This window comes from Chlamydotis macqueenii, chromosome Z, assembly GCF_036417535.1.
Source record: "Chlamydotis macqueenii isolate bChlMac1 chromosome Z, bChlMac1.mat, whole genome shotgun sequence".
Lineage (NCBI taxonomy): Eukaryota > Metazoa > Chordata > Aves > Otidiformes > Otididae > Chlamydotis > Chlamydotis macqueenii.
In genome coordinates, this window is record NC_141593.1 from 22,588,544 (window position 1) to 22,604,110 (window position 15,567).

A 15,567-nucleotide genomic window follows, 5' to 3' on the forward strand; every position below is an offset into this window, starting at 1 on the left:
GATGCTTCATCAAATACAAGTTTAAAGGCTCCTTTGGAGAAGGAAGCTGCTGCAGTATCAGTGTGCATCGTGTCTTCATGGGAACTCATTTTTGCATTTCTTCAAGTTAATGTCCCACAGAACTTGCCTGGATTCTGGAGAGCTTAGAAATACTCACCAGACTGCTTTTTAGTGCAAAAGGCTTATTTTCCTTTAAAAGCAAAATGAAAACAAAAAAAAACCCTAAAGCAAAACAAGCTGAATTCCTCACTTTAAACGTGCTGTGTACACTGTTGCCTCTTCAGTGTTGCTATTCATGAAGATAATGAATAACTATGAAGTTCATAACAAGTATAACTGAACTATAACTTAAATTTAACTTTCCTATATACACAAAGTGACCACATCTCAAGTCTTGCTAGGAACAGCATATTCCTGCTGAGGTAGTTTTTAGCTATGCAAGAAGTTATAACCGCCTTTTCTATCCCTACAGCTCTTATGGGAGTGCTGGTCTTGCATTATTAGTCCCTCTTGTGTCTACATGGTCAGGCTTTGCATTCTGGGTATGACAGTAGCTTAATTTCTCTGCACTTGTATTAGCAAATAAAACGTTTTGTTTGCAGCCTCTCTTAAAATAGGAGGCCCCTTTTAGCCTTTACCTTCAGCTAAACCACTGTATTACAGTGATACCAAAATTATGAAGCTCTGTTGCGGAGTAGTGCTGTTCTCAACATAGCCTGTGAAAGGTGTTGAACTGTCATAATAGCTTACAGTCCAAATCCATCTTCATTGCAAGTGTAAATATTAATAAATTAGGTTGTTAATATGAAATAATTATAAATCATTAAAGCAGATGCAAAATTTCCCATGAAAAGCATGGCAAGTGATAATCTCTGTCAATATAGCCTTCATTCCTTACTTGGGGGGTGGGGGGGAGCAATTAACCTTTATTGTCAGTAATTTGCTCAGGTATTAGCTTTGTTCTGAGGAAGAAACTTCCATTTCAGTGCATACCTCTCGCTGGTTTTGCCATTTCTTGATTACCCTATTGGAAAACCTGCGTTTAGTATTTCAGCTCTGGATGGAGTACTACCTCTTCTAGAAGAATTCCTGCTTCAGCTTCTTGTTTTATTTAGTGTTTCCAAGAGCTTGTGGAGTATGGCTCTGTTTTAATGGCCATACTAGTACTTTTGTCTTCTGCTTCGCTGATTTCAGTCTTGCAGCTCCCATCATGTCTGCCCAAATGGCTTTTGCCTGATACGGGAAGAATTACAGCTACTTAAGGAGCAAGGTAATCAAGCTTCTTGCAACTGAGTTGCACCTTTCAGCCGCTGTGGTTCACCCTTGCTTTGTGATTAACAAAGTTGAGCACAAAGCACTTTGTGATGTAGTGTCCTATGTTTGTATTATCATGAGTACCTCTCATGGGAAGCATTGATCATTTGTAGCAGCTGGAGGAGAAGTGGCTTGGAGGTTAGTGTGTTGGGCGTAGTACTAGAACTAGGATGAAGGAGGAATTCCCAGCAGTGAGATGTGGTGAGAAGTCAGGATAGGGAGGAGAGATACGAGTGGGCAGGAGTATCAATGGCGAAGAGCAGGAGGCAAGGCAGAACCTGTCTGTGGGAGATCTGGGAACCAAATGGGAAATAACAAATTGGATTCCAAGATAAGGAACAGTGCTAGTAGTCCAGGTCTGGATATGGTGTAATGCCAACTACTTCAATATAGGTAGTCATCCAAGAGTGACACTTTTAAGTTGTGGGCAACAGACTAAAGTCCAGGAAGGATCTTCCTGGGACAGAGAAGATGATAAAGGGCAAAAAAATTGTAAAGTTTCTATTCTGTTCAAGTTCTGTTTGCACCCCAAAGTTTAATTGTGTTGAACATAATTTTTTTTTTCTTTGTTTGTTCTCCCCTGCTCTTTTCTTCTGCTTGGAAGAGGATCTCTTCCTTTCTCCTTTTTTTTTTCAGTGCTCTAAACCCCGTGTCGTATCTACTGTCTGGCTTGCTAGTCTTCCCTGTGCCTTGCAACTTGATCACTAACATGAAATCCAAGGCTTAGAGAATTGCATTTTGAGGCTGTAGCGCTCTGTAGTTTATCAAGGTTTCTGTTTCCCTAAGTTACAATCCCTACAGACCGTTCGCACTGCTATAACTTTCTTGCAGACAAAGAGGCTTTCTTTCAGGGCTGCCTCTTATCAGTTGGTTTATCTTGTCAGATTTGAATGGGAGAAGAATAGTTTTATGAAGACAATAGAATGGGAAAGTTACTTCATGTGTTCAGAGATCTAGGAAAACCAATTTTGTCTGCAGAATGGCTTTAACTTCTGAGATTCTTTTATATACAGAAGATTGCTGTTTCAAGGCTAAATACAGTTCAGTAAGTAATGCTTTGATACTTCCTTAGTGTGACCGTGCTTCCCATTTGCTGTATTTTAACAGCTCAGATAATCTTTCAAGGTTCCCTGAAGAGGTGTGGGTTGTTTTGGTTTTTTTTTTTTTTTTCCTCAACCACAAAGAGCCTCTTCTGTAATAGCATTGCTCTGGAGAGGGAGTTGTGTTTCGCAGATTATACAGGATGAATAACATCATTTCAAAATCTTTGTGAAACAGAACTGAAAAAAAAAAAAAACCAAAGCTACGGCAAGAGCTCTGGTATGGATTTGTCCTTTCATGCAGTGATTTGCGTCTTACCTTACTGGTAAGGCAAACAGAGGAGACTTGATATTTTTTATTTTCTGTTTCTCAGTAAAACATGTCATTTGAGTGTAATAAAAGACACTCCATACAGCTGCAGCCATGTCTGAGCAAATAACAAAGATTTTATTGAAATGGCAATTGCAGGAAAGTGTTCTCAGTATGCAAGATCTTGATATTGAAGGAAATGCCATCATACTCCTCGGAATCGTTTCTTAAAAATAATCCCCCCCAATATCAAAGGAACTTGAATTAGATATCTTTGATAGTTATTTGTGAAAGATGTTGCACTAACTTCACCTGAAGAATGTGAAGTTTGAATTTTAATGTAAAAGTGAAAACAAGGCAGTCATTTATTTATACAGGAAATTCTGGCAAAAGTGGTAAAACTCTCAGTTCCTATAGATAAGGGCAAATGATGCTGATAAACCTGTGTCTGGAATCACCTTGGTAGCAAAATCCATGAAGGATACCTAGAATTTGTTGAAAGTAATGTTTGTTTTGCTGAGAACATATCCAGGGATTAGATGCTTGAAATGTGTTCCCTCCTTGTGACAGGAGGTGTGGTAATCCTTTAGATCCCACTTTAGCCGCGCTGAACTACCTTAAGGTCACGTATAATGGAGTCTCTTAACACCTGCCTGCACCGCAGATGCTGTAGTAATATCATCACTTCATCGTGGATAGGTGCAATCTGCCCTTTGATGGATGTCTGTTCTGATCAGTACCGAAAGTTTCTACTGGGTTCAGTATAGATTGGAGAATTGCAAAGGAACAGTTACTTAAGCTTTTAAAAACAAGTGTAGCAGATAAAGTGAGACTTGCATAGTATGATAAAAGAAAAGTTATCAAAAATAGTGACGTGTGAAGCCAAAAGTAAGAATTTGGACCATTCCTGGGTAAGAGAAGAATTAAATATAACTCTTCAGCTGAACAAAATTTAGAAATGGGGGGAAACAATAAAACTTCTGAGATTGTTGGCTGATGAAATACAGAGTATTTGCTCAGGTTCCGTTTAAAAAGTAGATTAAGTGCTGAGTATGTTAAAAATGCTTGTAGAAAGCTGAACTTAGTCTAGACAGATTCCTAAAAACACATGTATATAATTTCATATTTTAAAAGTTCTCTCTGATTGTTCAGCGTAGAAATTGCAGTGTATATCTTAAGTTTTGAGTTTTCTAGTGCTCTAAATGTGAAGCTTGCAATCATTTTGTGCTTTCTTTTCTTACTTGGATCTGCAGCAATAAGTATATACGCATGCGTTTAAACTCATCATTTAATTGATTATAATAATTAAGTGGCAGTTGGCAATTTATTGTGCAATTCATGCAAATAAACTTTGGATTAACCCATTAAACAGTTGAGAACTGCATTCTTTATCCTTCACAAAACATTTTTCAAGGAGAGACTGGTCTTAGACTTCTTTGGCATATTGCAGGTTTCTTCCGTACTACTTTCATACTCAATATTTCCTCTGCCTTTGTTTTTATTTTTAATTTTCCTCATTTTCAGTATTACTTTGGATTACTTTTGAATTTGTTTTACTTAGCTTTTCATACTGTTAAACTCCATCCTTTCTGTTGCATTTTTTTCCATTTACATCATATCAAGACTAGTGAGTCTCGCTTTCTGGCTGTTACATAGAGATCATAATGTTACAAAATCCGTTTTTGGAGATATCTGCAAATATGATCTAAACCTGTTTCCGTTGGAACCTACTGTGTTAATGAAATGGTTTTATGTATTAATTTCCCCCTTTTAGTGGTTTTGAGTTTTTCTAAACGTTTACAGAAAAGAAATCTCATTGCAGTGCTGTAAATGTTAGCATACGCGCTTAAGTTTATACACAGTTAGAGTCTCTTTGACTTTGAGATACTGTTTGTCTTGTGCATGAATGTTTGTGGTGTTAGGCATTTATGTTTATGAGAATATTCATTATGGTAAAAGACGAAAAAGAAAAACACTTCTGCTAACAAACATTTTTAAAATGTATGATGCATTTAAGAGAAATATCTCATTTCCCAAGTTTAATAAATGCATTAATTTACTACTTATCTTGCTTAATGATCTTGTCATATAGGAAATTAGGGGCTTCACAGATGAAAAATGTATGAGTAAAAAAATGCATTCATCTTCTTAGGCATCATCTGTTCCATTGCAGAAAGGCACAGATGTGAAATTTATCTCAGTAATTAGATTTATAATTATTGTATCATTCTCAAATTGATAAATCATTTCTCTTCGTGGTATGTGATTTGGAGCTACAGTTCATGGAACAGAAATAGGTTTAATCATTGAATGGTGATTCTAAGCTTGATAGTGTTTTTCACATTATGCTTTTATATGTTTATATATTATAAAAAATGCATGACAGAGAAACAAGCTGCAGGCAGGGAAGAACATTTTGTAAATGACTCTCCAAGAAAATGCTAGTCTTTGCACAGAACAGGAAACGTGCAAGCCTGAAAAGTATCTGTGGTGCATTTTCTTTGTGAATTGCTATCTTTACCAGTATGCAGTATGATTGTAGACTTCCTGGACATGCCTACAAAAACAACAATAGCTGTGATTTTTAATAGGAGACTGGGAAATGAAGGAACAAAGTAGCAGAATCTCAAAATGTCCATATGCAGTACATGCTTGCTGTGTTTCTGATGCTAATGTCTTCTTTCCTCTCTTTTTGCCTACAGTTGTAGAACAAGCAACAGGAAGAGTTTGATGGGCAATGGCCAGTCTCCAGCTCTGCCTCGGCCTCATTCACCACTCTCAGCTCATGCAGGTGATTTAATACTATGTTACTAGTGTGATTATTAAATTCTAAAATGGCTACATGAGGAAAGGAAAACAGACAAATTATCTATCCCACTACTCTTCTTTGCACTGGTTGTACTAGCAAAAAGTTGCATATCATTTCATCCAAATTTCTTTTATGTTTTGATCCATAAATTCTATATTGTGGTGAGAAGTAGTCCAGAAATACCTGATGTGGATCATGTAGCTTTTTTTTAATTTCCTCACCTTGCATTCTGACTTTCTGATGCATTTGCATCACATTACTTCAGTGTGAAAAGGATATGAAATATCTTGCACACATAGTAAAGGTAGTGGAGTCGGTGAGTAGGGTATTATTCTATACCAACTGCGTTTTCTCCCGAGGATTTGTGGTGTTAGGCACATTGCTGGAAATTTCTGTGCTTCACTTCACACAGCAATAAATTTATTATAATTTTGTTTTACTTCTAAGCAACTGAAGCACGTAAAAGATTGAATGAAAGTCCATGAATAAATATTTTCTTGATAATGGTTGTCTTCTTTTTAAAAAGGAACATTTTTAGCGTATTAAAACACCTTTCCTCAAAGGTTTATTGTCACTTTATGGTTTTGGGGCATTGACTGTAGTTACACATCAGAATGAAAGCCCTACACCAATCCTTGTGTAGGCAATGACACTGAATACTTTGGAGAACTGCTCTCAGATTGATGCTAGAAGAGAAGGTGCAGAGTTTGAGTTGAAATTTTGAAGAGGCTGGTGAGTTTAGTAAGCCACTTTCTAGTTTTCTTGTGGAAGCAACATTAATAGAGAAAATGTGGTGGTGGTTTTCTCTCTGAGCAGCAGGCTGTCACAACCAAGAATCCAGACTGTAAAGATTTGTGGAGAGATAAAGGCAACAGAGCATTTAAAACAAACAGACAAATTAAAACAAGGTGCAGACTATTTTAAAATTGAAAAATGAGGTGTTGGAATGTTTGGAATCCCTCTCCGGGTCCCCCAAATGCAGAAATTGCAGTTTGGAACAGAGGATCTCTGGTCACCATAGAAAGAGGCTTTAGTTGTGCTTTGCTGACTTGATGAAACCAATAGAACTGTGAGAACTAGCGTGTTTACTGCTATACCACCTGTTTGGAAACTGATGGCTTAAGACTAACGATACCTAGCAGACTTTAAGAAGTATGAAGTGACCAGCATGCATTACCTGGGACCTGAATATAGGTTGTGTATTTGATAAATGCTGAAGAATTCCTGTCTGGCAGTGGATTTGCGCTTTCAGCAAGTTGCTTCATTTTGTTGAATTGATTTCTCAAACCATAAAAGGGGAATAATATTGCTGATGTCACAGCTGCTGACAAGTGGCTCTGAAGGTGAAAAATTGATACTATAAGGATTAAGACAGGTTAAGTGTAGGCTGTTCTTTTCCTTAAACTCAGCAGTGTATAATATGTATTCAAAAACCTGTTGTGGACATCTGACAACTTCTTCAGTGACCCAGGATTTAGCAAGTTCTCTTAGTGCTGATATGCTCTGCCAAGGTATGTGCGCTGAACACGTCAGCAGCACTAGGAAATCTTACATATGTGATGAAAATTTGCATGTGTATGGCCTGCTGTGTTACTAGCTTGCCTCTGTGTATAGTTAATTGCAGGAAGTATTCCTACCGCCATTGGTTCCTACCTCAGCTGGCTAGTGTGCCTAGACTAGTCTCCTGAAGGGGCAATTTGAAGTAAAAGCCTGCTCAGAGTTACCTGTGACAGTTTTTCTGCTTTGTCTAGTGATCAGTTAGATACTACTGGGAATGGACTTGGTAGGCTTTTTTTTCTTTTTTTTTTTTTTTTTTTTTTTAATTTGTACTTAGAATCACTGTGAACATCACCCTAATTCACACAGATAAAAAAGAGTGTAAACTTCGTATTTAAAAGCACAGCAAAGCCACATAAGTGATTAATTTTCATCTACATACTGTAGGCGTTCAGTGTGTCAAGTATTTAATGTGCAGAAATCCTGGGTAACCTTGCTCTTAAGAGCCACTGTGAATTTTTAGTGATGCTGCATTCTTGTGTTGTCAGAGCCACCAGGTCTTACCTGCACTGGCATCTGCACGCTCAGCTTGCCTCCCTGCTCTCTGTGGCAGCTGTACGGCAGGCGTGGTTTCTCATGAAGTGCAGCAAAGGGGTGTGGCAAAAGACATCATGTGCTGTACGGCCTGCTGGTTTTATCCTTGTTGGCAGTCCTTGGCTGGGAGGGGTTACTGCTAGTCAGAAAGGCCTCCTTGACTCCATTGAGAGAACCTGGTATATCTCCCGTCCAGGCAGATGATTTTAGGATCTTTTTTTTGACTACGTCTGGAAAGTAGGTGTGAATGGGGAGATTCTGCTAGAAAAGATCTCTAAATCAGAAGTGTCTGTTTTGCAGGCCTCATCCAGCAGCTAGAATTCTCAGAGGGATTGGAAATGACCGTGTTTAACACCTTCATGTCTTTCTTACTAGTGATTGCTGTTTGAGGAGGAAACAGTAGAAGCACAAGAGGGAGAGGGAAACAAAATAGTTTCCAATCCTAGAGAAGGATGGAGCAAGCTTAATATGCGGCAAAGAATCACTGCTCACATTCACTGAAAATGTGTTTCTTCTTGGCTGAAGCATGGTAATAACATGCATTTTTGGCAAATATGTCCTAGTAAGATTATGCAGAATATGGAGGACATTGGAGAGCTCTTGCTCTAGAAAAGTTTTCCCTACATGTCGTTCAGTTTCATGCAAAGGATCTGCCTAGGTGAGTGCAGGTGGAACAGATTAAGCTGCTTGGATGCTAACAGCTGATCTAATTTCATGCAATGTTGCACAATTGTTTGCCACTGGGCTGTCAAAAGAAAAGGCTGATTCTTGCCTCTACCGTTCCAGGGACTGAGTCTAACTAGTTATAGAGCTGAGAACTTGAGCTGTTGAGGACTGTTCCAGTCCCAGCTGTCCTTAGAAACATTTAGCACCTTCACATTGCATGTTTTGGTGGGTGATTCTTTTCTCACTGAGTTCTGTGCAGCTATCCCCCTCACTGTAGAAGAAAGAGAAAGGTTGCAACAAACCCTGAGCACAGAGAGTCAGAACATGTTCATCTGTCAGCCAGCTGGGTCCTGGCTCAAGCAGAAGTCTGTCTTGTGGTTCTCTTTCAAATGTGATTGGAAATGCAAGTTTGGAATGTACTGTAATAAACTTGGACGTAATGATGTTTATTTAACAGTGTGTCATGCCAGAAATTATAATATTCAATTTTTTATGTCCATATGCTGCAAGATTATATTTTACTGGCTTTTCATGTCTTGGAAAGTTAACTGAACTTGGGCTTGATATGTCAGGCTGGTATCAGATTGCCCTGCTCTGATCTATCTTCTGAGGTAGTTTTAAGAGCATTCACATCTGCTTCCAGGTAAGAGGTTGAAAGGGAGGTCTCTGAGGCTGCTTTCAAGGTCTGGACATACTCTGAAATCACTTCGGTTTTGGAAGGGAAATGTCCAGAGGTTCCTTGTTGGACACCTTCCTGATTCCATGAAACGGGAGGACGAAGGACATAATCTGCTGTGGTTCGAGTAATTCAGATCAAAAGATGGGTAGATTATGCATGACCCTGATTGTTCATGCCTTTTTAAAACAATTTTGGCTTCTGGTTTCATACTGCCAATCCTTTTGGCCAGATCTGAACGAACTCCACTACTGTACCTCGCTACTGTCAGAGGTGCTCCAGCCATCTCTGTGGACAGCCTGCTGTTGATCTTACTGAAAATAATTCCATTAGATGCTCTTACTTAATTGGACTAGGTTCTTCATGTTTGTACCATCTTAATTGTTATTGCAGGTCATTATTCCTTTATTACAGGCTATTCAAGCTGAAGGGAATCAAGATTGTCAGGTTCTTCAAAATCCACACAGGATCAATTTCCATTAATTATCTTGATAATCTTTGGTGTTATCCTGGGCCCTTCTTGCATAGTCCTAATAAGATTCTTGGTGTTGCTTGGGAATTGAGTGCCTCCAAGGCATCTGAAGTGAGTATTTTCATGCCATGCAAGGACACCCTTGGATTTACAAATAACCTGCTCTTTCTACATGAATTCTTTGCTTGTTGAGAGAACAGTTACCTTTGCTTTCATCTCATACCTGAGATGAGTTTTATTTGGACCACTAGTTTAAGCTACCTGCTTTTTTTTCCCCCAAGACCTCACATATCTGAGTGCGAAAAAGGGCTATGCATCCCCTGTGTCAGCTGAAGCAAGGTACGTGAAGGCATGTTATGAATCTCAAGGTGGAGCTCTCTTAGTCAGAGTGCACTGCATCAGCACTCCACTTGTGCCACTATCTTTGGCTCTATTCATGAATGTTTTCATCTTTAATATCTGCAGAGCAATCACTTAGAGGTCTGGCTGCACCTTTGGAAACAATGTGCCATTACTTCAGACCTTCTGAAGAGCTCAAGTTGCTGCTGGGTAATCATAACAATCTGGATTTGAGTTAGTCAAAACAGATTGGAGTGAGCAGCGTTACACTATTTTAGAAGAAAGATTCTTGAACATAATCATAATTCTTTGAGCTGCATTTCATCCCATGTTCTTCCTTGTAGTTCTGTATTTCTCCCAAATGCAGTCTGAACTGAAGGCACTGGCTGTCGTGTAGTTCAAATAGACATTCTTTGAGGAGGACCAGCAGCCCAAGTTTAGGATGATGGTAGTTGCCTCATATGAGAAAGTCAAGTAGGGGTCTCAGGCAAATTTCTCCCCCCACCTCACCAGTTTTCGTTATTTGCTCTGGAGATAATAGAGGATTGTGTTCCTAATCTTTGCAGGTGTAACTTGAATTGGACAAACTCTAGTTACATTAAGTTTTTAAATTGTTAGCCTTATCATCTCAGTCATTCTCAGCTTCATGTGGTAGTAGGATGGGAGGGAGAGATAAGTGAGACAGCACCACACTGATGAAGGAAGTATATTGAGCAGGATGCAAATAGTGCACGAGCAGCACCTGTCAAAGAAGGGGCAGATTAATTTGTAAGCAACAGCAACCGTGAAGGCTTGTGGGCTATAGTAAAGAGTTACTAGAGCAGTACGTAGCCCAAGGCTTGGAGTTGCACAGAGATGTATGTGGTCTGAGACTGAGGGTTAAAAAGTGGGTAAGAAAAAGAATCTATACAGCAGATATATAATATCTCTGTTATATACAGTAATTACTAATACAGTACATGTAATGCCCTTTTCCTCTGTGCAGGACCTGTAGCTGCCTGCAGAGATAATTTCTGTTGGTGGAGAGTCACATTTTAGTTTGCAGCTGAAGTCTCCCACTGTGCCTTATGCATAAAGATCATAAAAGATTTGAAGAAAAACATTGACTTTCACTATGTAAAGTCTTTTTCTTTCTTACGAAAATAGGAAACAAATCTACTAAGTCATTTCTTTGGGTTCAAACCTTCATCATTTTTAGTAACTGTCTTAGGTTAGTTGTTTGGAGATGTTTTGTCTATAAAATCTGTGCTGGAAGTGGTTAAATGTGCTGAAAGATCCTTTTAATTTTTTACATGAACTGTGGTTACATTCAGAACTGTGGGAGGTGAAGGTTACAGCATCAGCTTGGACAGCATCTGGTGCCCTGGTCATTAATGGGCTTTTCCAGCTGCCTGCCTGCTGCTGTGTAGGCAGGTCATCTGCACTACCCATCCTGCAAAGTAATTGATTATAATCTCAGCAAGTCAGGGCATTCCGGTGTGCCCACCTCAGTACTCACAGGAGCTTGTTCCTATGGGCCATACTAACCCCTAATGATTAATAGTCACATGTGGTGCTGTTTAATTGTATCTATTGTAGGAACAAGATTTAGCTGTTAGGAGCAGTACTGTAAATCTTACTTGTCTGTATGTTAGTAAAATATTTTGTGTGGTGCCACTAAGATGACAGGTACTAGGACGAGAATTGCAACATGAGTAGGGAATTGTTTAAAGGGTAGAAAAGGAGAGTTGTGCTAAAATGAGAAACAGTATAAAATGGGAGCAGAGGTTATCAGTAGAATCCTCCAGGTTTTGGTTTTCTGACCAAACCTTTTTAATCTTCTTGTAGGTGACATTGGCTTAAGAGTACTGTAGCTGATGTAAATTTGGAAGATACCTAGTGTGAAACAGCATTGGGAAACTGTGTTGAAGTGACTGAATGATCTTGGGGATTGGAACAAAAAAGTGTGAAATCACATAGCAATATGCAGCATTTTGTGATGGAGGACCAGTAACAGAAATGTCTGTTGTAAGCTGTGCACTCGTCTATTATAAGGAACATAGAGAAGGACCTGACTGCGTTTTCTGGATCATATGATGTTTGCAAGGACCAGTCTAGTGTAGCTTTGAAAATAAGATCTCCAAAGATGTGTAAAGGAAGTAATTCTTAGTTGAATCTGGGAAGATTTCATGCCGCTGTGTGATGTCCTGGTTAGATTTCGTCTGGAATACTGCATGCTTTTGTGGTCGTACATGTTCAGATGGGATCACATGGGGGGAAAGGCTGGTAGGATAGAATGTGAGAGGTTTTTGTGTAAGACTGAAAGACTACTACTGGCGCTCTGTGCGCCATCTATTTTAGATGTGTTAAGCTTTGATTCACACTGGAGGCATTTCTGTATGTGCATTAAGTTTAGAGTTAGTTTCCCTAGATTTTTAACTTTAATTGTATGGGTTTTTTTTTGTCTGAGGCAAGTGATGATGTGTACTGGCTTACTACAGTGTATTTGAAGGAGAGAAGAATCTCTCTCATATGCAGCTTCTGTGCTGTTCTGCTTTAGCTACATTCTGTGTTGACTGGATTTTAGGGAAAGGAGAACTAGGTTTGTAAATGAATTAAGCCTTAGTATGTTTTCTTCGTGAAAAATAGGAATGCTGAAAGGTAAAGGTTAAAGCAAGGTTCTGGATATCATTTTGTAAAAAATCCCTTATATTTACAGAAGGGTAAATAATACAAAATTTTTATTATTCTGACTGTTGCAACATGTAAAATAATAGAAATTGGTTTCGCTACAGTAAAACTTTTTATTTAGTCTTGCTCTGGGGTAAAATAAAACTACTTTAGCAATTTCAGAGCATCTTCTAGTTTTGGGGCAGGAGAGGAGAATATAAGTGGTAAGTTACGTGCAGATACAACCGATTTTTGAATTAAATCCCATTAAAACATAGCAGTGTCAGTATTTTAGCTAGTGGCCAGATTATGCAAAGCATACTGGCAAACTTTCCCGTTGCTGGGAAAAGTAGTTTGCTGGTGTGAAGCAGTTATCCAGATTTTGAAACAGAGGATCTCAGTGGAAAGCAGAAGTGTTTAAAATAATTCTGCTGCCCAGCTATGTGTTCTGCTGACTAGCACTGTGTGTTATGGTATGAAAGTCAGACCTGTAACTGGTGGATGGTTTCTTACATGTTCCTCACTTTCCAGCATGTGTTCACCATCAAGTAAACTGACACAGAGGAACATATGACCAATCGTTATATTGTATTATTGCTAATGTAGTGTGATTAATTTTAAAAGACTACCAAAAAAATAACATCAAGACTTGAAGCTGGATTTTTCTTTGATCCATCAGGAATTTCGGATAGCAGTTATTAATCTCTTACTCCCTCAGTACTAACAGAAAGTCATTGCATCTGAAATGCTTTGTTTTTGTAAGTAGACAGCTATTAAAAATACATTAATAATGTACAGTGACTGTAACATAGGCCTTTTAAAAAGATTTAAAACATCTTCCCTCTGTGGCAAAGACACAGGACTTCTTGAAGGAACTTAGAAAACAGTCACAATTTAATTAGTCTTGATATAGTTTTCTTAACAATAGCTGCTTGCAAAATGAGCTACCCTGTCTGTTGTCATCAGGTAGAGTATTGTTTTCGTATGTTGATTGCCTATGCATTGTGTTTCTCAGAGAATGCTGGAGTTAATTACTTACCTAATGCCTGAACACCAGTCAGGTTTATTTTACCAGGTCAGAAACATCGACAGTAGTCTCAGCAGCATCGAGATACCCTAGGACTAAAACATACGAGAGTCAGCAGATCCCAGAGAACAGCGGGATTTGACTAATAAGCAGGCACTGCACATACGGACAGAGAATAAACTGACACTGGTTTTTATTTGAAAGTCTCCCAGGTGGGAGGACTTGCAGATGGGTGGATGAATGCTGTGATGGGTGAAGGTCACGTACAGGACTCTGCTTCTAAACTATCTTGCTTTTCTGGAACACCACACCTTAAAACTATGATAGCACTAGATGTTTCTCCAGTCATATGGAGTTTGGATTTTCATTCTCTGTTTCCAGGCTTTTCTGGAGTTCTTAAACTTCTAGATAAACCCGTGGGATTTAGTCTGCAGATATTATGTATACCGTTTACCAGTTTTGTTAGTCTAAAAGCTCATTTGCTGTTGGAAGTAGTGCTTGCAAGTTGTTTTTCCTAATAACAGGAACTGATGCTCTTCCTGAGTAAGAGTTTGACTTCTTCAGGTTTTGTCCGTAAGGAAGTGATCTTTGTTGTTTCTAGTGAGGTGGTTTGCACCATTGTCTCTCCTCAAATCCACTGCAGTAGCTATAAAATTTCTGCATTCTTCCACCCTGTTTTTTTTTTCTGAAGTTTACACATATGTTCTGACTGAGGGACAGTTAGTTATGTCCTTGATATGTGTTAAATATGTGTATGTAGCCATATATAACTTGAAAATAGCTGTCAGAGGAAAGGCGTTTGTTTACAAACCCCCCATATGCTGGTCTGCCAAATTATTTCCTGTCAAAAGCTGTTCATGTCTCACCACATTAAGCCTAACTCTCTGCTTTTCTGTCAGAGTTTAAGGTAGTTTCTTTGTCTTTTTTTTCCTGCTTATTTAGTCCACAACATGCTCCAAATTACAGTAACTACAGTTTGTGACCATGTTTTATCTGCACAGAGTTATAATTTGGTTTAGTTTAGCTTACCTTTATTAAATAAGCTCTGTTAGCAGCAAAAGAAGTCCAGTTAGCTATTAAATTAAACGAACTGTTGTTCTCAGTAATTTGGTGTTTGCAGTTCATGCAGGACAAGAATAAACTGTGTTGGTCCCCAAATAAAGATTTAAATCTGTGCCATATGTGTGGCTTCAGATTCCCTCTATTTCCTGCCCCCCATCCCCCTTTCAGGGAGCGAAAATGCATTCCACCTTGAAATTATCAAGGCCCTCAGAAGTGTCTGAGAGGTAACGAAGAAGCTGGGGTCTTGAGAGGGAGGAGGGAATGTCAGAAATGCATCATTCAGTGGTGATAGATAAACGGGGGGGAAAAATGGGAGGTATTGGCCAGCAAAAGTTGAATCCTTGTCTCTCGGGGCCGTGGGAAGAGCAGCTGCAAAGATGTGATTTTAAGCACAGCTCAGAAAGCATCTTGCATCTGCGTTTGCTACCTAATGGCTCCATGATTATGTTTTCTCCTGTAGAATTAATGGGATCTGTTAAGGACATCACTATGATAAATGCAATATTAATTCAAAAATTTGAGTAGAAATCAAGGCCACTGGAAGTCCTTTTAAGGACTCACTCTGTTGTACTGCCCTTTTCACATCTAGGTAGCAATTTTCTCCTCTAGAATTAAATGTTGATTCTAACTAGGTACATAGGATCTTTTAAAATCTGTTTCTTAATCTTGTGGTGTCATTTATGTCCAAAAATAAAATGCTACAACGAATTCATTACTGTTCTTTAATGTACTGTTGTCGCAGTCTGTTCCCTGTTTAAGGGAAGATTGACTTTCAGATGTATGCTGGTGCTACTTTAAATCTAATCCTTTAAGCTTTTGGTGTGGTTTTGTTTCTATAGGGTTTTTTAGTTTGGTTGTTTTTTGTTGGTTTGTTTTCCCAGATGTCATCTGTATTTCTTCTTCAGATACTGTCTCCTCTGCTTGTAGGTGCTGAGGGGCGGAGGTGGCAGGAGCAGCTCTCGGCAGCTGCCTCCTTTCTGCACTCCCGCTGGTCAGCAGGAGGTCAGCTGCTTTCATATGAAGAAGTAACAGACCCTAAAGTTTCAACCTGTTCATATTGTGCAGTTGCTTTTTCTCATCACAGGGGGTGGTCACCTCATGTCTTGGTCTAA

The 15,567-nt window shown here is 38.9% G+C and overlaps 1 protein-coding gene across 1 annotated transcript in view; it reads left to right on the forward strand.

Moving 5' to 3' along the window:
- MAST4 (microtubule associated serine/threonine kinase family member 4) overlaps nucleotides 1–15,567 on the forward strand; it is a 104,780-nt gene that overhangs the window by 25,088 nt on the left and 64,125 nt on the right. Inside the window, exon 2 of the mRNA XM_086769864.1 lies at nucleotides 5,367–5,455. Coding sequence (XP_086625990.1) covers nucleotides 5,367–5,455 — 89 coding nt within the window. The remainder of the gene's footprint in view (nucleotides 1–5,366; nucleotides 5,456–15,567) is intronic.